Source organism: Kogia breviceps, chromosome 4 (assembly GCF_026419965.1).
Source record: "Kogia breviceps isolate mKogBre1 chromosome 4, mKogBre1 haplotype 1, whole genome shotgun sequence".
NCBI lineage: Eukaryota > Metazoa > Chordata > Mammalia > Artiodactyla > Physeteridae > Kogia > Kogia breviceps.
In genome coordinates this window covers 45,574,508-45,598,690 of record NC_081313.1, presented here as the reverse complement: position 1 = coordinate 45,598,690, position 24,183 = coordinate 45,574,508, and the positions used below count along the sequence as shown (strand labels likewise).

The following is a 24,183-nucleotide window of genomic DNA, read 5'->3' as shown; positions in this document are numbered from 1 at the left end:
ACACACCCCACCGAGGTTGCATCATTTTTTAGTTACATTGAGAGAAATTCATGGAGGGCAGGTGGACAGTGGTTGTACAGTGTATAACACACTGTAGAAATGCTAGGAGTGGCTGATAGCCTTACCTATTCCCCCAGCTTTTAAGAAAGGACTTTGTCATGACCAGGCAGTTCTTAATAGCAACTTTTATCTCATAGCACAGACAATTTCAGGTCAAAGAAATATTTCATTAAATATATGTTTAAGATGTTTAGCAGACTCTCTTGAATATATTTTGCCCAAAGAGTAGATTTTTTTCCAAGAGTAAAATTTCATTCATTAAACAGGATTTACTTACCTTTGGGCCTATGCGTGGTATTATTGTTATATTTTTGAAGCATGGTGACCATTTCTTATATGAATAATACCCTAATTATTTTTTGGAATTGGTAAGGGAGCTAGATATTTAGATATATATTTTGTGTGAGCATAACTATAGTTAGATCTTCCATCCATTTGCCCTGCAATGGTAAAAATCAGCTATCACTATAAAAGGGCCCAGGATACTGGGAGATAGAAAGAGCTCAATGTTGAGCACCCACTATGTGCCAGTACGAGTTAAATAATCTAATACATTCCTAGTTGATAGCCTATAATTTACTTACGAAAATATAACTTTTTAAAAAGATAAGCAGAAAAATTTTTGAACACTATTGGAAACGTCTTCATGTACATTCTTGGAAGGGTCCAAATTATATTTTTTCCCCAGCAGATCATAATATATAATGCTCAGTGAAAATAAGCAGCAACCCATGTTTCGTACACCACATGATGCCAGTTTAAAAAATATATATACATCCTTGTGACTTATTTATTTTATAACTGGTCATTTGTACCTCTTAATCCCCTTCTCCTATTTTGCCTATGCCTTACCCTGCCCCCAACTCTGGCAACCACTAGTTTTTCTGTCTATGCGAGTCTGTTTCTGTTTTGTTATATTTGATCATTTGTTTTGTTTTTTAGCTTCCACATATAAGTGAAAACATACAGTATTTGTCTTTCTCTGACTTCTTTCATTTAGCATAGCACCCTCCAGGTCCATCCATGTTGTCACAGATGGCAAGATTCCATTCTTTTTTATGGTTGAGTAATATTCCACCGGGTATGTATGTCTATATATATAGAGAGAGACACACACACATATATATAAGATGTTATGTACAGCACAGAGAATATAGACAATAAAATTATAATAACCGTGTATGGTACAGAATCTATAAAATATTCAGTCACTCTTGTGTACCTGAAACTCATATGATATTTTTAAGTCAACTGTACTTCAACAGATGTATATATACAAATGAAAAGGCATAGAAGGAAATATAGCTATTTATATATGGTTATTAGCAGTGGGACAGTGGGGTTGTACATGAGTTCTAATTTTTTCTATATAGTTTTCTAGATTTTTTATATCCCATATGCATTTTATATGCAAGTTATAAAAGCAAGTTATAAAAAAAATACACAAAGAAAGTGAACTTTGTGTTCTTGAGCTTGAGAATAACCTCTCTCAACCTGTAAATTAACAACCAGAGACATTCCTATTGGTTGTAGCCAGTTCTTCAGTTTTGACTGCAGGAGAATGCTAATATGCATTTCTTGTATCCAAAAGTCTGTTGAAATTTTTTATTGATCTCTCTCAGTACTTTACAGTGATAAATTCTTATACCTAATCGAGGTGGTCAATAAGATTAACTCTGGAAGCTATTTGCCAAATTATCTTGAATTAGAACACCTTGGTATGAATTATGCAGAGAATCAAGATTTTTTTTTAAACTCTAATAAACTAATTAAATACTGAGTTAGAATTACATTTCAGACATTACCAAATAATGAACTCACTACTCTCTTTTTCCAGACTTAAATGAGGATTTATGGGGAAATCAAAATTTTAAAGGCTACTAAATATTAGAGTAAAATATGACTTTTTTGGATCAAGTATCTAATAGTTACTGTACGTTAATGTATGTTAAGAGAAATATTAAGGTATTAAAAGGTCTATTTGGGTTATTTTGGAAGTCAAAGGAAGATACATTAAGAAGCAGTTGAAGTAGTTGAGAAAACCATAATTCAAAAAGAGTCATGTACCACAATGTTCATTGCAGCTCTATTTACAATAGCCAGGACATGGAAGCAACCTAAGTGCCCATCAACAGATGAATGGATAAAGATGTGGCACATATATACAATGGAATATTACTCAGCCATAAAAAGAAACAAAATTGAGTCGTTTGTAGTGAGGTGAATGGACCTAGAGTCTGTCATACAGAGTGAAGTTAGAAAGAGAAAAACAAATACCGTATGCTAACACATATATATGGAATCTAAAAAGAAAACGAAAAATGGTTCTGAAGAACCTAGGGGCAGGACAGGAATAAAGACGCAGACATAAAGAATGGAATTGAGGACACAGGGTGCGGGGGGAAGGGTAAGCTGGTACAAAGTGAGAGACTGGCATGGACATATATACACTACCAAATATAAAATAGATAGCTAGTGCGAAGCAACTGCATAGCACAGGGAGACCTGCTCAGTGCTTTGTGACCACCTAGAGGGGTGGGATAGGGAGGGTGCGAGGGAGACGCAAGAGAGAGGGGATATGGGGATATATGTATATGTATAGCTGATTCACTTTGTTATAAAGCAGAAACTAACACACCATTGTAAAGCAATTATACTCCAATAAAGATGTTTAAAAAAAAACGCAGTTGATGGATGGAGAAGCATAACATCATTGAGAATTCTGTATTTTGATAATGCCATGTAGTGGTAGTAGATAAATTCCAGGGGGTAGATAAATTTCTTTGGATAAAATAGGCACCAGAGCACCAGTAAAATAAATTGTGAAGCAGTGAAGTTTCAATTGAACAGGTCAATTTTCAATTGTTTTTATGGGACTTAGGAAGATAGATTGGTAAATTCTGTGAATGTTTGAGAACCAATAAATCCCTACTTAGAAAAAACTTTACAAAGGAAATATTATATAGTATCTATTCAAATATTTTCTCCACAGTTCTGGGAGAGTACTCAAATAAATCTATTCAGTTTTGCTTTGGGGGAAAAGACTACATTTTAACCTCTGACCAGTATACTTATTCATTTCTGCTAATGACAAATTAATTGATAAAAACATACCATGTTTTATTGTGTGGCAACCCTTTCATATGTTTATAAATTAGTTTTTTTCTCTTCTCTAAATACTAATAATGCATGTTATTTTTTATGCCTTTTTTCCCCTTAATAAATGTCCTTGAGTGTCTCAATCTGTGTTGTCCAATATGGTAGCCCCTAGCTACATGTGACTACTGAAGTTTAAATTAATTAAAATGAAATAAAATCCAGAGTTGAGCTCCTCATTTGCACTAGCCACATTTCAAGTGCTTGATAGCCACATATGGCTAGTGGCTCCTGTAATGGATAGTAGAGATTATGGAATTTTTTCATCATTGTAGGAAGTTCTATTGGATGGGACTGATCTAAAGAGTCAGAACAGGTTAAAAATTCTTTGGCATATTTTCTGTATCTTAACATATGCTTATGTTATTTCACTTCACCGTTCCTCTTCTGTTATTTCATTTTATGTTTCTGTTTTTCAGTTTAAAAGGATGCTTAATCGAGAGCTCACCCATCTCTCTGAAATGAGTCGGTCTGGAAATCAAGTGTCAGAGTATATATCAAACACATTCTTAGGTGAGAATAACAATTTAAATGCAATTTTTAAAAGTTTTTTGCATTGTTTGTTTTTGGAAGCAGACTGGGGTGCAAACTTATTTTGGAAATAAGAGTTAGGAATTCCAGGGCTTCCCTGGTGGCACAGTGGTTGAGAGTCCGCCTGCTGATGCAGGGGACATGGGTTTGTGCCCCGTTCTGGGAAGATCCCACATGCCGCAGAGTGGCTAGGCCCCGTGAGCCATGGCCGCTGAGACTGTGCGTCCGGAGCCTGTGCTCCGCTACGGGAGAGGCCACAACAGTGAGAGGCCCGCGTACCGGAAAAAAAAAAAAAAAGAGTTAGGAATTCCCTTTGTTTTCATTCATCATATTAATAATTTGAGCCTCTAAGCTTTAGAACCTAAGGTGACAAAGTATGTTTTTTATCTTTTTGTTTTATTCAGGACTTCAAGGGTTCTCTGAATTAAAGTTGTATATTGCCCGTTTTTCCAGAGTACTCAACTGTAAAATGTATTGTATAGAGAGATCTATTCATGCATTCAACAAATTCTTGTTAAATGCCAGTCATTGCTGGGCACTAGGTATTTAATGATCAATTAGAAATGGTCCCTAAACTCAATGAGTTGATAGTCTAATGGGCACCACGCCTGGTAGACTGGAGAGACAGATAAATATAACACAATAGTTTAAAAAAAGCTTCCTGATAATAGCTGACAGTATGGTGTACTGGGACACCACTATCCCACCCTCCCTCCACAGGAAGAAAATGCAGTAAGGGAAAACCAATAACTTAAACACATCCTTGATCTGAATTTACTTTCAAAACAAAACTGCCGTAATAGCTAATTAGCACATTCACTAAGCAGACATTTATAGAACACACACTCTGTGCAAGGACAAGTTAAAGGAGCTCACTGCCTTGAAATAGTGAGTGTACTGAGACATCTGATGTCTTATTTGAAAACAACAATTAGCTTTTGTGAATCTGCTATTTAGTTATCAGATAATATTGGAGGTACTCTGTGCTCCCCATAAAACCTTATTGTATTATTCCCCCATCTCACTATCGTATAGAAAATGTAAACTAGCAGTAGCAATCTAGGTCCTTCACATACGCTGTGTATGCTCCCACAGAATGATCCATTTCAGTAAGCCATTAGATTCACACAGTGCTGTTTTTATATTTGTGCACGAAGTTTCTGCCATTTCAAAGCAGGTATTGAAACTGGAGTTCTTAATTAGCAAGAGCAGTGTTCTCACCACTAAGTGAATTTTATTTTTTTTTATTTTTATCATTTATTTATTTATTTATTTATTTATTTATTTATTTATTTAGCGTTATGCGGGCCTCTCACTGCTGTGTCCTCTCCCGTAGCGGAGCACAGGCTCCGGACGCGCAGGCTCAGCGACCATGGCTCACGGGCCCAGCCGCTCCGCGGCATGTGGGATCTTCCCGGGTCAGGGCACGAACCCATGTCCCCTGCATCAGCAGGCAGACTCTCAATCACTGCACCACCAGGGAAGCCCGTGAAATTTAAACAGGAATGAAATCGATGAGCAGTGGAAATAACCAGTGTCTTTTGCCTTTTCCAAGTCTGCTATCATAAGTTTTTCAAAAAACGTAATCACTGAATACATTTGATGTTAATTACTTTGCAGTGGAATTTATTTGCTTAATTTTGTGTTTGAGAGTATCAAATTAAGTCCACATCAAATTATAAATACTCAACTTCTTTAAAAGGAGTTTTACTTGGAAATATTTCCTAGGATATATACTAATCAATTAAAATCCGCCGTTATGCATGTTATAATTTTAAAAAACCCACGTAGAATTAATAGTAAATGAAGAATTTCTTTTTTTAATTTTTAAGATAAGCAACATGAAGTGGAAATTCCTTCTCCGACTCAGAAGGAAAAGGAGAAAAAGAAAAGGCCAATGTCTCAGATCAGTGGGGTCAAGAAATTGATGCACAGCTCCAGTTTGACTAATTCAAGCATCCCAAGGTTTGGGGTCAAAACTGAACAAGAAGACATCCTTGCCAAGGTAAGATGATTTCAAGTATCCTGATCAGAAATACGTAGTGAACTTTGATACCTTCTCTTTTAAATAAATGGAAAAGTTTGTTAATTTGTGGGAGGTTTTTTTTGGAAGATGGGAAAGCCCTTTATTTATTTATTTATTTATTTATTTTTTTATTTTTTTTTTTTTTTTTCGGTATGCGGGCCTCTCACTGTTGTGGCCTCTCCCGTTGTGGAGCACAGGCTCCGGACGCACAGGCCTAGCGGCCATGGCTCACGGGCTTAGTTGCTCCGCGGCATGTGGGATCTTCCCGGACCAGGGCACGAACCCGTGTCTCCTGCATCGGCAGGCGGATTCTCAACCACTGCGCCACCAGGGAAGCCCAAAGCCCTTTATTTATAAAGCTCTTTCTAAATCACTTGGGTTTTATTAATATGTGGATTTAGACTGGCAGTTTGGTGTTCTTTATTTTTGCATCTATATTTGATTCTTTGACCTTAAACAATTAAAAAGTCTTTTAGGAGAATAATTAAGGTTTTTGAGAGTAGGTTTTAACTATTGGAGAAATACTTTGAGATCGATATTTCAAGTATGTAAATATGTTGCATTGTCAGAGACATAAGGTTAAGCAACACCATTCAGTTTCTAGTGTGCTTAAGCGGATTTGCCTAAAGTTTGCCTGTACTTACATGGTGCATTGTTACATTTAAAATGAATTGTTCTTTAACTTAATGATCTTTTCATTGAAGTCAGTAATTTTTAAATGATTGTGTTCATTGTTTCATGTTCTACTTCTGCAATCAGATTTGTTCTATCTTTCGTTAACCCCAGGAACTAGAAGATGTGAACAAATGGGGTCTTCACGTTTTCAGAATAGCAGAGTTGTCTGGGAATCGGCCTTTGACTGTTATCATGCACACCATTTTTCAGGTAATGCAGTTAAGTTCTATCACGTCTCTTTTATTTGGTGATATAACGTCCAGTCTGTGAATTGTGCATGCATTTTATCTTCTTTACTACTTACCCTCTTTTACTTATTTTGATACTTTTTTCAAAATAAGGATACAGAAAGGTTGGCATATGGGTAAAACACAAATCAATTGTGTTATTTTTTCCATTGAAGAAAAACATGTGATGTGGGCAAATTAAAGCAATTCATTAAAATAATAGTTTAAAAATCATTCACGTGATCCTGACTTGCATAGAGAATGGAGTGCTAACTTTACAAGTTGAATAAGCCCTTTGCTGACTCATCTTGGTATGTAATTTCTTCAGCCACTGTCTGGTGGACGGCTCTCTTCTTCACATCGGTTTCTCATTCTTGTCAAGTTTTTGCCCCAGTTCAGTGTTAGGATTTATATGAGAAGTTGCAGCTGTAGATACCCTGGGACTTGGAAGGGCAGCTCCAACCCTTGAGAGGATATTGCGTCTCACCTGTTTTGATCCAGCTGGCTCGTCAATGGTGTTGGACTGAAGCTGCCTTCAGGATCCCGGGACACAGATACTTTGACAGTTGGCAGCTCATTCCTGACACCATATAACTTGAGAGAAAAGCATTGCTGGGCTCCAGAAGGACAACTCGACTCTGGTTTTGTCCCTGAAGTCCCTGGATCATCCTAAGGGTTTTCATTGTCCTCACCAGACATTGAGAGAGCACTTCTCCCATTTCTGGGTTATCCATAGGCGACACTGGGGGTGATTTTGTTGTTGTTGTTAACATACTGTATGGAAAATCTTTTCTATAAGGACAAAATGTTAAGAGAATTTCTTCTCCCGCAGGAACGGGATTTATTAAAAACATTTAAAATCCCAGTGGACACTTTAATTACCTACCTAATGACCCTGGAAGATCATTACCACGCTGACGTGGCCTACCACAATAATATTCATGCTGCAGACGTCGTCCAGTCAACACACGTGCTGTTATCTACACCTGCTTTGGAGGTAAACCTGGTTTCTAAACCTCTGAAAACGCTAAGTTGCCACTCATAATTGTTTCTTCAACTTTTATACTAGAGGGTGCACAGGGCAAACAATAATCGACTTCACTAGAAATATTATTGAGTTATGGGGGTGAAATGTCATTGTGGTAAATAAACAGTTGAGTCTTTGATGAATTTTGTCTGTGATAATTAATCAGAGATTTAGGGATTCATGTGTTTTATGATACTGCTTCTTTGAAATGATCTAGTGGATATTCCACAAAGCAAATTTGCCTTACTCAGTTTCGGTTAGTGTGGGGTTTTTTGGGGAATTTAGCCTGAGGACTTTTTCATTTACAGTTCAAAGATGATTATCTTATAAAATATCAATACTAGCAATGCATTGGTATTTTTCATAGAACTTATTAGAAGGAAACACATCTTTAATATTACCAGATCCTATGAAGTTGTTCCATTACATGTTTAGTAAAGCAGTTTGATTTCCTTCATTGTTTGGGAGAGTGATTCTCTTTGCTAACACATTTTATAGTTCAAATTGTTTCATCATAAAACTGTGTTAATACGTCATCATTTGAGTGAGGAGTTCTCCACTGGGGGTGATTTCCGCTTTTACTCCTACTCCTCCCTTCCCCCCAGGGACATTTGGCAATATGTGGAGACATTTTTAGCTGTCACGACTCGGGGGTACATGCTACTGGCGTCTCATGGGTAGAGGCCAGGGATCATACTAAAAAACCTGTAATTCACATGATGGCCTCCCATAACGAACAATTATCAGGCCCCGAATGTCAGTTTTGCTGAGACTGAGAGTCCCTGTTTAGAATGGAAGAAAAGAAAATAATTGCTCATGTCATTAATTTTATGCACATTTTCAGAATATCCTTAAACATCTTAAATACTTTTAAAATAAGCTATTATTTTCTATAAAAAATTTGTAGACGCTCCTTTGTTAATATTTTTTAAAAATGTAACCAATGGAAAAGGTTTGATCATGAGTTATAATAAAATCAGATATTGTCTGGATTTTTTCAGGCTGTGTTTACAGATTTAGAGATTCTTGCAGCAATTTTTGCCAGTGCAATACATGATGTAGATCATCCTGGTGTGTCCAATCAGTTTCTGATCAATACAAGTAAGTAAAGCATACTTATTTTTGCAGAAAAAATTTTCCTTTGTACATTTTAGAATGACTGAGAGTCTTTATAAACTTGGGGTGTTTCCAGAGCCATAATGTTCTCTTGAGATGTGCAGATAGGCGTTTCAGTGATAGCATATGTTAATGTAGTGTAGCTCTCAAAATTATTTTCATATCCCATGAGGCATATGATGTTTGAAAAACATGCATTCCAGTACTTCTGTAGAAATAATATATTATCAAATTAGTAGACAAGGACAATCAAAAGTGAAAGTTTGCCGAAAGATGTAGATAGTTAGACTGCCTGCCCCTAAAGTTTCAAATAAAAGAAGTTATCAGAATAAATGTTAAATTCGTCACTTTCTGTAGGTTGTCATTTAATCCTCTCCAGAGGCTGTAACTCCTCTTTCCCCCTCCACCACCATGCCCTGTCCTGTTCTTTCCTTTTTATTTTATTTTTTTATTAGAAATTTCTCTTTTTTTTTAATTTTTTTTTTTTTTTTTAATTTCTTGGTGCAGCGTGCAAGATCTTAGTTCCCTGACCAGGGATTGAACCCCTGCCCCCTACCAGTGGAAGCGTGGCGTCTTAACCACTGGACCACCAGGGAAGTCCCTGTTCTTTCCTTTTTAAATCTCCTGCTGAGGGCAGTAGGAACTTCTCTTTTGACTGTCTCTTTTATTTAATATTTTTTAACCATTAATTTTTTCTCACTGGTGACATTTCATAAAATAAGTCATCACTGAATCTGGAAATATAAAGAATAGTAGACTGTTCAGCATGCGACACCTCTGACACAGCTGCATAGAAAACTTCTGTAGGGAATGTTAGTGGTACTTGAGCTAGGCTTTTTTGCAAAGAGGTTAAGCTTTACAGAAATTCTGTTCTTTCTGCGCTTGAAGTTAACTGGTAAATAATTTACGTGTACCATTCATTATTAAATTCCCTCACACCATGGTAGATTAACATTATAAAGTCAGTTTTATATGTGAAAAAATAAAGTTCAAAGTTGTTAATTTTTTTTCATATCTGTTTTTTTCATTTCTGAGTTTGCCTTTCCTTTTTGCCGTGAGTTGTGGATAATAGTCTCCTCGTGTCCCATAGCAATCTAGCTCTAGTAGCATCTGTGCCTTCACCATTCATTCACAACACTTTGCTGCAGCCAGATTTAAAGAGAGAATTTAAGTATAGCCTTGTTTTGAGAGATTTAACTCAGATCTTTTGGATTATTTACCTATTTGTATATTTTTAATAGCCTCTGGACTGCCCTATAACAAAATGCACTTTAGTAACTCACTCATGTATAGGGGGGTTGAAAGTCATGGATTTCCAAAAATGTGTGGATAGTCAGTACATTTTAGAAGTCTGGTTTATGAACTTATTTATCTAGGATTAGACAAGATAACATTTCATGTTTCAGCCACCTTATGAGAACCTATAGTGGGGTGCTTTCAGGAGTCACCAAAACATTACTATATATTGACACATAAATATTAATATACATTAGAGGCAGCTACATGAGTTTACATTGTATTGTTGGTTAGGGTCGACTGTGTCCTTTCTGTAAAGAACAGGAAGGTCATATAGTAAAAGGTACACTGGCAATTTTTTATTATCCTGGCTTGGTTCATTTTTTTGATTCTTATGTATGTCTTGATATGTTCTTAATTGTATAGATTTTTAACAAATACAGATAAATTTTGTTTTAATTTTTGCCATTAAGAAAGGTATGCATTTTTCCTTTAAATTAATAATGCCAAAATCAGACCTATGTGTTTTCCTTGCATCCTGTTATATATAATATTGTATGTTCCCATATTATAACATTAGAATTAAGAATAGAGAACAAATTAAAACAACTGATAATAAAGTCACTGTCTTCCAAGTACTCTGATAAATTTTTCAAGAGAAATGAGGACCAACTCTATTATTCTTTCTTGTGGACTCTCTGAGAGCAAATGGGCTTGGGCTGGCATCAGAGTACCCGTGGAGTCTGCAGCTTGAGCTAGCAAGGCCTCAGTCCACAGATGACCCTGATGCCCTTTAAAGTTTGAGAGCCACTGAGAATAGATAATGGAGACATGTAGGGGGTAATTATGCATACAGGACAGTGGCCAAGGGTGTCTGTTTAAGGTATTTTTGCTGATGACCTGCCTGAGGTGGAAGGATAACTGACCATGTTTCTGGAAGTATTTTGTTATTCAGTGATGTTGTACAGGTCTCCTTTCCGTGTGGCCTCAGCAACTGCAGGGTAGTCAACAGCTTTGGATTGCTGATGTTTTCTTGATGGTGGGGTGTGATGAGGCTGTGTTATACCTGAAAGAATGAATGAGCATTATCACCTGGTAGATGAAAGTTATCTCAGGGTTGATCAGAGCCCCAGGGCATTATGAGAATTACTGCCTTAGTTAGCTGTTAACTAGGGGTCAAGCCAGCAATCATTTTATTTCAGGGCTCAGAAGAGGCTTAGTAGCCAGTAACACAAGTAAGTTTTAGCTTCACAACATACTCTAAGGGAGTCCCTCTAATAACTTGCAAACTTGTAATAAATAGCCTTATGAAATACTCTATCAGAATTATGTGATTATTTTTAGCTTACAGTAAACCCTTATTTATAGACGTTAAATCTGTGCTTTCTCTTTCTTTTGGGGATTGTTTGAGCACCAGTGGCTCAGGCTAGTACACTCTTGGCTCTTAGCCTGGAGCTGGCGCTGCCAGCCTGTCCAAAGCCAAAGGCTGAATCTGTGTTTCTTGTAATAAAGGCTTGGAATCATCAGATCAGACTTCCTGTAGATGGGAGGTCACCTGTCCTGTTTTAAGGGAGGCTGCATGGCTCGCCGTGGTAGAGGGGCACTGGGGCTCACCTGGCTGATTCCCAGGCCAGAGACACCTCTGCTTCTTAGTTGTGGTGACAGTTTTCATTAATCATTCCGCTTGTATTAGTTTTAGGCACCAAATGATTTGCTGTTAATGACACGTACACTCCTTGTAAACATGCTGCAGGTTTTGAGTCAGTTAAGCTTTTATACATGAGGTAGGGGAATGGGGGACTCTGAATAGGATGCAAAGAAGTGGAAATTCCAGGTGAGAAGCTGCATAAGTCTTTTTCAAGGACAATACTATGTAAATAAATCCATAAAATGTAAATAGCATCATGAAATATTGAATAGAACATGTTAGGGGATATTTATCTTAAAAAAAGCATTTCACATAACAGCATTATTTTCTGAAACAGTGAAGCAGCATCAGAACATATATAGCAGTAAATTTTACTTGGAAAACGAATACTTTCTGTTTATAGCAAAGATGCCTGGGTTTGGGGGCAAAGATCTCCTCACACATTTGAACACATTACTCATGTTCAAAGCATATGACTTTTGAGGTTCAAGAGCAGAGGCATTTCACTGTATGAAGGTGGAGCTGGACCTAGCAACAGTACACACACTTTATTTCACTGATCTCATTTTTTAAAAAAATAAATTTATTTATTTATTTTATTTCTGTGTCTTCGTTGCTGTGCGCAGGCTTTCTTTAGTTGTGGCGAGCGGGGGCTACTCTTCATTGCTGTGTGCGGGCTTCTCACTGTGGTGGCTTCTCTTGTTGTGGAGCACAGGTCCTAGGCATGCGGGCTTCAGTAGTTGTGGCTCGCAGGCTCAGTAGATGTGGCACACGGGCTTAGTTGCTCCGCGGCATGTGGGATCTTCCCGGACCAGGGGTCAAACTCGTGACCCCTGCATTGGCAGGTAGATTCTTAACCACTGCACCACCAGGGAAGCCCTCACTGATCTCATTTTAAAATAAGCTTTCCATAGCTGTATTTGTAGGTTATAAATAGAATGTTATTTTTCTGTATAAACCTAAAATCATAGGATTTCAGTCAAAATATTCTTGAACCCCTCTCGTCCTCCCTAGCTTCTTTAAAATAGTCATTGAATAGTATTGGATATTTCTTTATTAGAAAAGAATATATATTTTCCACATATGAGTCAGAAGAAAGATCAAATACGTACGCTTTTAGTCTTTACAGTGACTTAAGTGGCAACAGAATGAAACACCAGTTTTTTTTTAATGACTACCTTATAGGTCTGAGTCTGCTATTTATAGGAACTAGGAAAGAGGCAGGATTTGTCACTGCCTAAAATAAGTCCAGGACAATTGTGGCGGAAGGCAGAATCTTCACTCTGGAGAAATGTATGCAGCTAAACACCCGTCTCTGTGTGAAGCCCTGAGCATGCAGCTGGGACGGGCAATATACATGTGTATAGTGACTGCCAAGATACTTGGAAAAGGTAATGGAAAGATGAATAAAGCTTTGCCTTTCAAAGCTGCACAAGCATGAACAGATCTGATATTGTTCATGTGTTCCAAGCTGTTCTTGTACCTTCTCAGAGTACAAATAATCCTAAGTCACATGATCTTTACATTATATACAGTGTTGGGTAGGTGTTCCACAGTTGTCAGGAATACAACATTTTATGCTCTGGACATGTTGTAAATGTGTTAGGGGTAATGTCTTCTTCTGCTGAGCTCACGGAGCTGCCTCTGGCAGATCCAGAGAGGAGGTTCAAGGTAATCTGGCCTAACTCTTCTTTCCCTTTACAGCAGAGGAAGCTGAAGCCACAGAGTGAACTGACTTGCCATGTGCCAAGAGCATTAGAATACACTCCCAAGATTCCAGGGATCTTTCTGTGGCTACATTAACTAGCAGACTTTCTTCTAGGTGTTGTCATGTAATGGGAATGCGAGCAGAGACATTTAGGGGAAATTGCTTCCTAAACCCAAAATATCTCAGAATATGAAGAATAAGATAAACTGAGCATAAATGGCTCTGCTAAAACCTTCTGTCTCTTTCTTTCAAGACTCTGAACTTGCCTTGATGTACAATGATTCTTCTGTCCTGGAGAACCATCATTTGGCCGTGGGCTTTAAGTTGCTTCAGGAAGAAAACTGTGACATTTTCCAGAATTTGACCAAAAAGCAAAGACAGTCGTTAAGGAAGATGGTCATTGATATTGTAAGTAACTGATAAAAGCAAAAAGAGAACTGTGATGCATGGTGTTTAAAAAAAAAAAAAGAATGAGATGACTATCAGGTAAAAGTATCATGTATATTTCAAGATAATGCTGCCTTTTTTGTCCCAGAGGCTGGTCCTGCTGCTGGCAATGATGTTCTATTGCTAGCAGTCTGGGGCTAAGAATAATGACAGCTTACCCTCATTCTAGGTTTATTTTCTGAACTCCTCCGGTCTGGTGGCAGACAGAGATGCCTAACAAAAGCACAGAGAGCCGGCTAAAAAATGGATTTTTTTCATTCAAAAACTGGAAAAAAAAAATCTCTGTCAGTGGAAGTGCCATGTAGAAACATCCATGACATTAGTCTTTTCTCTATGCATGTTTTTCACAGTGATTATGAGACACAGGAATATCTCTGGTTGTCAAAAACTTAATCTGTTAAGCTTTGTACATACAAAGAAAGGCAGGGATTATCTGGTTTGGATAAGCAGAAAATTGACCAGAATATTGTTTCTGAAGTACTCCGTGAGCAACCTTGACTCACTCCATCATAGGCCAGTAACCACTTTCTAGCACAAGGAATAGAAAAACTTCAAAACGTGCGATGATGTCTTATCTATGGAAATATCCCTTTCTATCACCATGAAAGTGGCTGCCAGTGCCTACTATTTCTGGATACGGCGCACATTTATCTGGGCTTCCAGGGAAAGTGATAGCAAAGGGGAAAAGAGTCTGCCCCAAGAAGTAGTAAAGGATTCCCACACACAGCTATTAGACTACAGCGTGGTTCTCCATTTCTTCTCACGTTCCCCATGATATTTTTATGTGCAAATTCTGATTTTTTTCCCCTGGACATTTTTTACTTACTAAAATACTCTTTGTCGGGACTTCCCTGGCGGTCCAGTGGTTAAGACCTCGCACTTCCACTACAGGGCACACGGGTTCGATCTCTGGTCAGGGAACTAAGATCCCACATGCCAAGAGGTGTGGCTAAAAAAAAGAAAAGAAAAGAAAATATCTCTACTGTATAGCATGGAGAATTCTACTCTCAATGCCTCATAATGACCTGTATGGGAAAAGAATCTAACAAAAAAGAGTGGATATATATATATACATATATATATAACTGTATGTGTATATATATATATATATATATGTTATATATGTTATATGTATAACCGATTTACTTTGCTGTACGTGTGAAACGAATGCAACATTGTAAATCAACTCTACTGCAATAAAACTTTTTAAAAAATACTCTGTCTTTTAAGGTACTTGCTACAGACATGTCAAAGCACATGAATCTACTGGCTGATTTGAAAACTATGGTTGAAACTAAGAAAGTGACAAGTTCTGGAGTTCTTCTTCTTGATAATTATTCTGATAGGATTCAGGTAAAGCATTCGAATTTGCTCTGTCTGCATGTGTGTGTGTGTGTGTGTGTGTGTGTGTGTGTGTGTGTGTGTGTGTACACGTGTCTGTGTGTGTGGCTTAGATAAGATTTATGTCTCCTTTTTTCCAACTTATAATTTGAGTAGCTATAAGCAGGATTTTTATCCAAATTCTTAATCTTGAGAATGAACCAGATAAAATCCTGTGGGCCTTTTCAAGTGGAAATGCTTTAAAAAAAAAAAAAAGTAACATCCTACAAAACCGACCACTTAAGCAGCTCTGAATTTAATCAACCATGCACATGAACAGTTCCTCTTATGATACTTAGATGCAGTAGAAGTGGCATAATTTGGGACTATTAATACAGGTGTGAACTTCACACAGACACACCATGGTCGAGCTGTCTGGAACGACTCTTACACTACATGTATTTTTAAGTGTCACAGTCATCTGATGTGAATTTGTAGTCAAAAAGGAGCAGGTGCTAAATAGAGAAAGCATTCATCTGTTTTAGGTCCTTCAGAACATGGTGCATTGTGCAGACTTGAGCAACCCAACCAAGCCGCTCCAGCTATATCGCCAGTGGACAGACCGCATCATGGAGGAGTTCTTCCGCCAAGGGGACCGAGAGAGGGAACGGGGCATGGAGATAAGCCCCATGTGTGACAAGCACAATGCCTCTGTGGAAAAATCACAGGTGATGCCTTAAGCATAAAGCTTTCAGAGAGAACACAACTACACAGAACATTTGGTTACACCGTATGCGTGTCACACAGTATTTTATTGGGTTTTCTTAATTACTTTCTTTTGTCAAGCTCTATGTCCACCTTAGTGTTTGCAAGCCCCAAAGTTCTTTGATTCTTAGAACTTATATTCATATAGTCATATATACGTTCATAGGACAGTATATTCATTCATCGTGACTATATGTATATAGTATATTCATATGTGTAGAATTATTTCAGCTATCTCAATTCGTAAGTGAATAAAGTTATATGAATCCATATAGAGTACCTGGCATTATTTCAGCTCTCTGGATTTACCTACGAATGGGCTATTCTAAAATAAAGTCCCAGCCTCAAGCCAAGTCCTGCCATGTAAACAACTGGAGGTTTTTTTTACATCACAAACAGACTCTTGGAGTTCGAGAAGCTAGTTTTTCCCAGCTAGTAACAACATTTTCTTATTGGTCTGCTACCTAAAATAGTGACTGTTTTACCGAAATAAGGTTAGTAGACTTCAGTTCAGTGTTACATTTGCAGAGCATATTATAGTTTATATATTTTTCTGTAAATTCTAGATATCATATATAAAAATTTAATTCAACATATCAGTTAGATACATTTGAGGGGGCTCGTTAACTTTTTCCATTGTTTCTTAGTCCCGATCGGATTTTTTTTTTTTTTTTTTTTTATCAGGTGGGCTTCATAGACTACATTGTTCATCCTCTCTGGGAGACGTGGGCAGACCTGGTCCATCCTGACGCCCAGGACATTTTGGACACTTTGGAGGACAATCGTGAGTGGTACCAGAGCACAATTCCTCAGAGCCCCTCCCCGGCGCCGGATGACCAGGACGAAGGCCGGCAGGGTCAAACCGAGAAGTTCCAGTTTGAACTGACTTTAGAGGAGGACGGCGAGTCAGACACCGAAAAGGACAGCGGGAGTCAAGTGGAAGAAGACACTAGCTGCAGTGACTCCAAGACGCTCTGCACTCAAGACTCGGAGTCCACCGAAATCCCCCTGGACGAGCAGGCGGAAGAGGAAGCCGTGGGGGAGGGGGAGGAGGAGGAGAGCCGGCCCGGGGCCTGTGCCATCGGAGATCACTCGCCCGACACATAACAGGGCAGAGACTTCCATGCCTTTTGTTTGTGTTTTTTTTTTTTTTTTTTTTTTAAGTAGAAACGTTGTTTCCAAAGTGCATGTCACATGCCACAACTACGGTCACACCTCACTGTCATCTGCCAGGACGTTTGCGGAACAAAACTGACCTTGACGACTCAGTCTAGCGCTCAGGAATATCGTCACCAGTTTTTTCACCTCCATGTCATCAGAACGAGGGGGACATCTTCACGAACAGCGGTGTCACAAGATTGCAGCTCGGTCGAGCTGAAGAAGCAGAGAAAATCAACTCCAAAGTGTTTTCTAGGGAGTGTGGCTCATCGGGCAGCCCAAAAGTGGAGATGATTTGGGGGTTCTTTTCCTTTTTATTTGTTTGCAATATTTTCAGCAGAAAGAAGGCATTACATGGACGGAGTGAAGCAACAAATGGGTCAGGAACAGGACACATTGTGAAGCTGTTACCAGGAAGAAGATGAGCCACAGAAATTGCATAATTTTCTAATTTCAAGTCTTCCTGATACCTGACTGAATAGTATGGTTCAGTGAGCTGCACTGACCTCTACATTTTGTATGATATGTAAAACAGATTTTTTGTAGAGCTTACTTTTATTATTAAATGTATTGAGGTATTATATTTAAAAAACTACGTTCAGAACTTCATCTGCCACTGGTTATTTTTTTTCTAAGGAGTAACTTGCAAGTTTTCAGTACAAATCTGTGCTACACTGGATAAACCTAATTTACAAATTTTACTTGCACCTTAGACTTCATAGCAATTAACTGATTTGTAGTGACCCATTGTTTTATATACCAATGACTTCCATATTTTAAAGACAAAAATTGACTTTATGTTGCAGGAAATCCTTTTTGTAGGTCTTCGTTTACTGGCTTTCCGTTTCACTCTTTTCAGACACGCAGAGTTGCTTCCCACTTACATTTCTCTTCACCGTTTGCGAAGTGAATACTTGTTCCATAATCCTTTGATGTGCATTCTGTCTAATGTGTCTCAAGCCTCATGGACACTCAGTCACCAGTTGGTGTTGTCTGAAGCAAGTGAGAGATATATAAATACCCAGTAGCTAAAACGGTCAGTCTTTTTTAGATATTTTCCTACTTAGTGTCTTCTGAGAACATTTTGCTGTGGCGATAGACCCTCATTTCACAAGTGCATGTCTTTGTAATAACCCACACGTTTCATGCTCATTTTTGTTCTCACAGTCATAGTAAGAACTTTTCCCCCTTGTGCCGCTTCATTATCAGTGTGTGTTTGAACCTCTGTCCACATTCACTGCGTGGGGTCTTATCAAATATATCACCACCATGCTGACTGATGCAGAGAAAAGGTAGTCAAGTTAGAGTTAGCATTCTTTTCTGCCATGAGGTAATATATAATGACTAGCTTTTACTTTTGATTTACGAGGAAACGTTAACAGCTAGCTAGGTAATGTTTTAACAATATTAGCAGAATATATTAATGAAGACCAGTACAATGAATGCTCTTTTGTTTCTCTGATCTCACCATGAGATTAAGAACTGTATGAGGAATATTCCTGAGAAGTGATTTTAAGTGTAGCAATGACTCTTCCTTAAAGGACAGCCGTGTAACACATAGCACTTGATTTATCAGTTATCGTTGATCCATAAGTGTGTCTTGTGGAGAAGACTTCTTTAAATACACTGATGGAAAGAAGTTAAGGATGCCCCTGGCACCAGAGATTTGGCAGTATAATGCCGTTTTAAAATACTGGGCTGGGTAAGAAGATTCTGCATAAGTCAAACATTAGAGATCACTGTTGAGTAAATTTAGCATCAAGAAATGTATTACAATTTTAGAGATTGATTCCCAGTATTTACCTTCAATTGGCATCTTGGGGCATTTATTTAGTTCGGACTTCCTTCCCACTTCAGCTCTTAATAAAGTGTTTACCTTCTCTGTGAAGAGTTTGGAGCCCAAATAATCATTTTTTAGAGTGCTATCCCAGAACCCAAGTAGAGGCTAAAGGAGTATCAGACCAAATGGAAAATAAGTAAAGCACTAAATAAAATTGTAACCCTGAAAAACATTTATATTAGGGGTGTCAAAAGAAGCCACCTGGGGACTAATCACTAAGTCAGCAGCCAGGGAAGTGACCCAAGCTGAAGATACTATTTTTAATCCCCTGAGATCCACTGATGCTTAGAAATTTGGATAGAAAAATTATGTAGCTCTGATCTTTCACACAGAGCACAGGATGGGAATTGACCAATTAATTATCAGATTTCTACCCTCCTTCCCCTGTAAAAATCAGACTTTCAAAGAAAGTCTGATGTTTGGCAAGTGGTTTCACAAGAATATTTGGAAACTTGTTTCCATTTTCATTTTATTTGTCCCTGATGGACATTTAGAGGAAAAGGCAAAGAATCTAGTCTTTATTCCTTTCTCCAAAATATTCTCATTCCCTCCCCTCCCTAATGCTTGGTATTTCCCCTACAGAGTGCCTAGAATCTTAATAATGAAAAAAAAAAAAATTAAAACAGCAATATGTCACAAGTAAATCCAGACCTGAAAAGATTTATAACTGCACTAAAAACGAGAGTCTGTTTTTTTTTCAATTTGTTGGTTTTTAATGGTCACATGTTGTAAAGATATCTACTGATGGACAATCAAATTGTAGAAGAGACATAATATCCAAAAGACAGGGACTAGTGCACTCTACAATCTACTTCTCTCCCTTCTCTTTCGCCAAAGTGTGCTTCAGAATTATACACTGCTTTAAAAAGAATATCCTTTTACAAGTGACTTTACGTTTCCTAAAATGCCATAAGAAAATGCAATATCTGGGTACTGTATGGGGAAGAAAATGTCCAAGTTTGCATAAAACCAGTACATTTCAGCTTGCAAGTTACTAAACACAATAATGCTGTTTTAATTTTCTTTTATGTCACTTAAAATTCACAAGAAAATAATGTAGATAGAACAAATTGCAGACAAGGAAAAAAAAAACTTGAATGAAGTGGATTTTACAGAAAGCTTTATGATACTCTTTGAATGCATTATTTATTTTTTGTGCCATGCATTTTTTTCTCACCAAATGACCTTACCGGTAATACAGTCTTGTTTGTCTGTTTACAACCATGTATTTATTGTAATGTACATACTGTAATGTTAATTGTAAATTATCAGTTCTTATTAAAACATCATCCCGCAATGGGATGGTGTTGATATATTTGGAAACTCTTGGTGAGAGAATGAATGGTGTGTATACATGCTCCTTGTACATTTTCTTTTCTTCTATAAAATAGTCTTGTCACCTTAGAGCTTGTTTATGGAAGATTCAAGAAAACTATAAAATACATAAAGGTATATAAAATTAAGAAAACAAAGCTGCAGGTCTTTGGTCCCAGGGCTGTGCCTTAACTTTAATCAATATTTTCTTCTGTTTTGCTGCATTTGAAAGTTAGGTAATGGTGGGGCTAGGGCTGGCCATTTTACATCTGAGCTTTGAATCTGTTGGATTTCTGGCAACAGCTGGATTTTACAGAAATGGACAACCTCTGGAGCATTCTGAGACCCTTTTGAGAGACAAGCCCGTAAGTACTTTTTGCCATAAAGCAGCATGGCATGTATGATGGTGATTTTTCCCTGTCAGATACTAACTGAGCTACTTTAGTTAGTTACATTTGATTTTTAATTTTCAAACACTACTGGGAAGATATATTCTTGCCCAGTGATTGTAAAAAGTCTTCTTGGCTTCTAGAGCACATGGGCAAATGAATTTGATTTGAAACTAGAGCCGTAGGTCATGTGTGTTAGTAATTTATTCCTTGGCTTCCTGTCATGTTAGGGAAATATATAATATGAAAAAGGTCATTTTTTTAACCCTTCAACTAAGATGAACCAAATTTCCTTATGTGTATAAATCCATATATTTAAACACAAAGTTTTATATGATGCCAATTCACACGGCATAATGGATTCACCATTCTCTAGAATCTGTTTCAACAAAACTTACATTGCTTTAGAATTTTTAAATTCAACCTTGTGCAGCTCCTAAAAGCTATGAAAAATTCCCAGTGGCCCAGCCCTCAGGATGTGTGACTTAGTGAAAGGAGAGATTCTTTTTCTAGAAAAAATGAGCCTCCTTTTCTTTTCTTTCTTTCTTTCTTCTTTTCTTTCTTTCTTTTTTTTTTTTTGACACAAACTGTAGATTTTAGCAGCCCTGGCCCAAAGGAATTTGATTACTTTTGTTTTAAACAGTACAACGGGGACACTATAATTACAAAAAAACATCCTTACTGATTTTAGTTGTTTTTAATTTGATTTCTTTGGATATGTCTTCAGAGTGGTAAATTGTGTGTGAGCATTACAAATGATGATTCTTTTAGTGGTTTCTTAGCCTCTCTTACAGCCCATGGGGATAGTACTGTACATCAATATCTTCATATGAAATTTTTATATGCAATGGAAATAAAAGCATGGGTTGATTCTGCCTACTTATGACTCAATCTTTTACAAATAAAAGGTTATTTATTTAAACTTGTAGTTCAGTCAGCACAGGTTTCCGAGGGCCGTGAAGATTGTTAAGGTGGAATAGAGGAGGGTAGTGAGGTCATACATTACAATTGATATTCACAGTCCAATGCAACCAAATTATTTAGATTCATCTTGCTACGGAAAGAAAATGCCAAAATTATGTAAATGGCCTACAACATTAAGCACAGTGTTTTGTAAACAACCTTGGGAAGGGGACTTCTCTAATTGAGTATTCTGGAATACTGAAAGCTACTCAGATACTCAGCAGTCATTTGTTGGGTCCCTACTCTGCAGACTACAAGGTTGTAAGGATTCAGCAGGGAACAAGACGTAATTACTGCTTTTGTGAGCTTAAGGTCTAGAAGAGACAAAGGTATTAAACCACCCCATACACGGCATTGTGAGTGTCCTCAGTACAGCAAAGAAGCTCAGGTGCTGTAATTGAGTGGGAACCTGACCTTGGTCTCTTCTGGAGGGCCAGAGAAGGCTTTCTTCAGGAAGCGATTTGGGGCTGAGCTCTGAAGGATCGTGAGAGGTAACTTGGCAAAAAGGAAGAGTTGACACAAAGAGGAGGAGGATCCAGACAGAGAAAACATTTGCAAAAGTCCTGAGGTGCAAATGAGCTCCAGACCTCTGGAGAAATGGAAGGAAAACACTCCTGCTCCATCGGTCTTTACTCACTCACCCTGCTTCCTTTCCTTTATAACACTTATCACAAATTGACATATGCACCTGTTTGTTTATTGTCCGTCTCTCCCACCAGACATAGCTTCATGAGGGTAGAGTCTTTGCTCACCGGTGTATCCCTCACACCTAAAACGATGCCTGGTACACGGTGTTTAATATTCGTTGAATAGGGGCTTCCCTGGTGGCGCAGTGGTTAAGAATCCGCCTGCCAATGCAGGGGACATGGGTTCGAGCCCTGGTCCGGGAAGATCCCACACGCCACGGAGCAACTGAGCCTGTGAGCCACAACTACTGAAACCCGCGCGCCTAGAGCCCGTGCTCCACAACGAGAAGCCACTGCAATGAGAAGCCCGTGCACTGCAACGAAGAGTAGCCCCCGCTCACTGCAACTAGAGAAAGCCTGTGCGCAGCAACAAAGACCCAACGCAGACAATAAATAAATAAATAAAATTTTAAAATAAAATATTTGTTGAATATAGCCACCAAACTGATATTGGATATAATTCAATCTGGTGATGCAGACATTAGGGTTGATACCATAAAAATATTCTGGTTGTTTTTTTTATTTTTGAGTTTGTCAAGATCCTGGATAAAGAGAGGTTACCATTTTCTACCCTGTTGCTAACTAAAGACTTTGCCTCTTTCTCACAATTTCTCCTTCTTTTCCCTGAATGGCAAAAAATCAGTTTTCATGATGAGGAGAGTCAAGAAATCAGCACATGTTTAATCCCTTAAGTCGTAACTAGAATAAAGTGAATGCAATAGAAAGACTGCGCTTAGCCTCTTCACCATTTCCTCCCAACACCGCAGAGAATGACAGAGACTAGAGCCTAAAGATGACCAAATAGTCCCATCCAGGAAGGCTTGAGTAAGCTCAAGTCCCCTTCCTCAGTTTACGTCTCCAAAGTGAGACTCTGGGACAAAGGAACAAGCTGCCTTCTTTTCCCACTCGTCCCCCCCATGCTGAATTAGACCAATTTGGGTGTGCTGAGCCCACCTGAGTTCAGGTCTTTGACTGGAAGCATCTCCTCAGGTACACAGCTTTGAACCCACAACAGTAAAACATGCCAGAGAAGAAAAAAAAAAAACCGTCTTCCCTGTCACCAGAGAGCACCGCCCCCAGCAGGGATGCACTTACTTACAGAGCCTTGTTTTAGTGCATTTAGTGCACCTGTGCATTCCCAGCTTTCTGATATGGGGGCTCTTTCTTTCGTAGCTATTCTCATACCTCCAAATATGCAATGTCAGACTCAGTGTAATGGATATAAATCTCAGCGCATGCACTCAGGTGTGCAGGATACCCTGCTTGCTTTATTGACATCAATTAACTTGGGTGTGGGAGTTTCATCTCTGTTTATCAGCACATCCCCGCTCCCTCCCAACATAAAAGTGCTCTCACCTGCCGCTGACCAGAAACACCACTCCTGGGTGTTGTCGAGGCTGCAGTGGTTCCTTACAGTTGCCGGGATCTTTGCTTCCTTCTCACGCATGTCGTGCCCGCTGAGGCTGGGAACCCCGCTTAGGCAATTGCTCTGAGAGCTGGCCACGGTCAGCAGGACCCAAGCCGCAAATGAAGTGCGTCCCATTTCTTGTCCGTCCCTGTATGAGCTGCAAACGGAGTGCAGTCCACATTTCTGTCGGACCCGTACTTTGGGGCCCCCAAATGGAGGGTTGAGCTGCCTGCACGAGTAAGAACTGACAACCTGTGTGCCCCAGGCAAGCAGAAAGTCACGCCAAGTTGGCAGGACACAAAATGAGACAAACAAGGAGGCAACGGCTGTTCCTGGGAGAGAAAGGATCCACAACCAAGGGCTCAGGCTTCGGAAAGGAAAGGAAAACTTGAAATTTTACCTTTCTCAACGGGACACTACAGAGATCCAAGCGAGCTGACGCTGGTAAGAATCCTCACCCTTCACCCTTCCTGGGCTGCCGCT

The 24,183-nt window shown here is 38.5% G+C and overlaps 1 protein-coding gene across 14 annotated transcripts in view; it reads left to right on the top strand.

Annotated features, from left to right (window-relative positions):
* The window catches only part of PDE4D (phosphodiesterase 4D), a 1,495,323-nt gene extending 1,473,801 nt beyond the window's left edge, over window positions 1-21,522 (top strand). For all 14 annotated transcript variants that reach the window (XM_067031002.1, XM_067031004.1, XM_067031001.1 and 11 more), the window contains 9 exons: window positions 3,636-3,729; window positions 5,580-5,752; window positions 6,560-6,658; window positions 7,508-7,672; window positions 8,704-8,803; window positions 13,664-13,818; window positions 15,088-15,210; window positions 15,723-15,905; window positions 16,627-21,522. In XM_067031002.1, coding sequence (XP_066887103.1) covers window positions 3,636-3,729; window positions 5,580-5,752; window positions 6,560-6,658; window positions 7,508-7,672; window positions 8,704-8,803; window positions 13,664-13,818; window positions 15,088-15,210; window positions 15,723-15,905; window positions 16,627-17,049 — 1,515 coding nt within the window. In that variant the 3' untranslated portion in view covers window positions 17,050-21,522. The remainder of the gene's footprint in view (window positions 1-3,635; window positions 3,730-5,579; window positions 5,753-6,559; window positions 6,659-7,507; window positions 7,673-8,703; window positions 8,804-13,663; window positions 13,819-15,087; window positions 15,211-15,722; window positions 15,906-16,626) is intronic.
* Window positions 21,523-24,183: the final 2,661 nt, after the last annotated feature.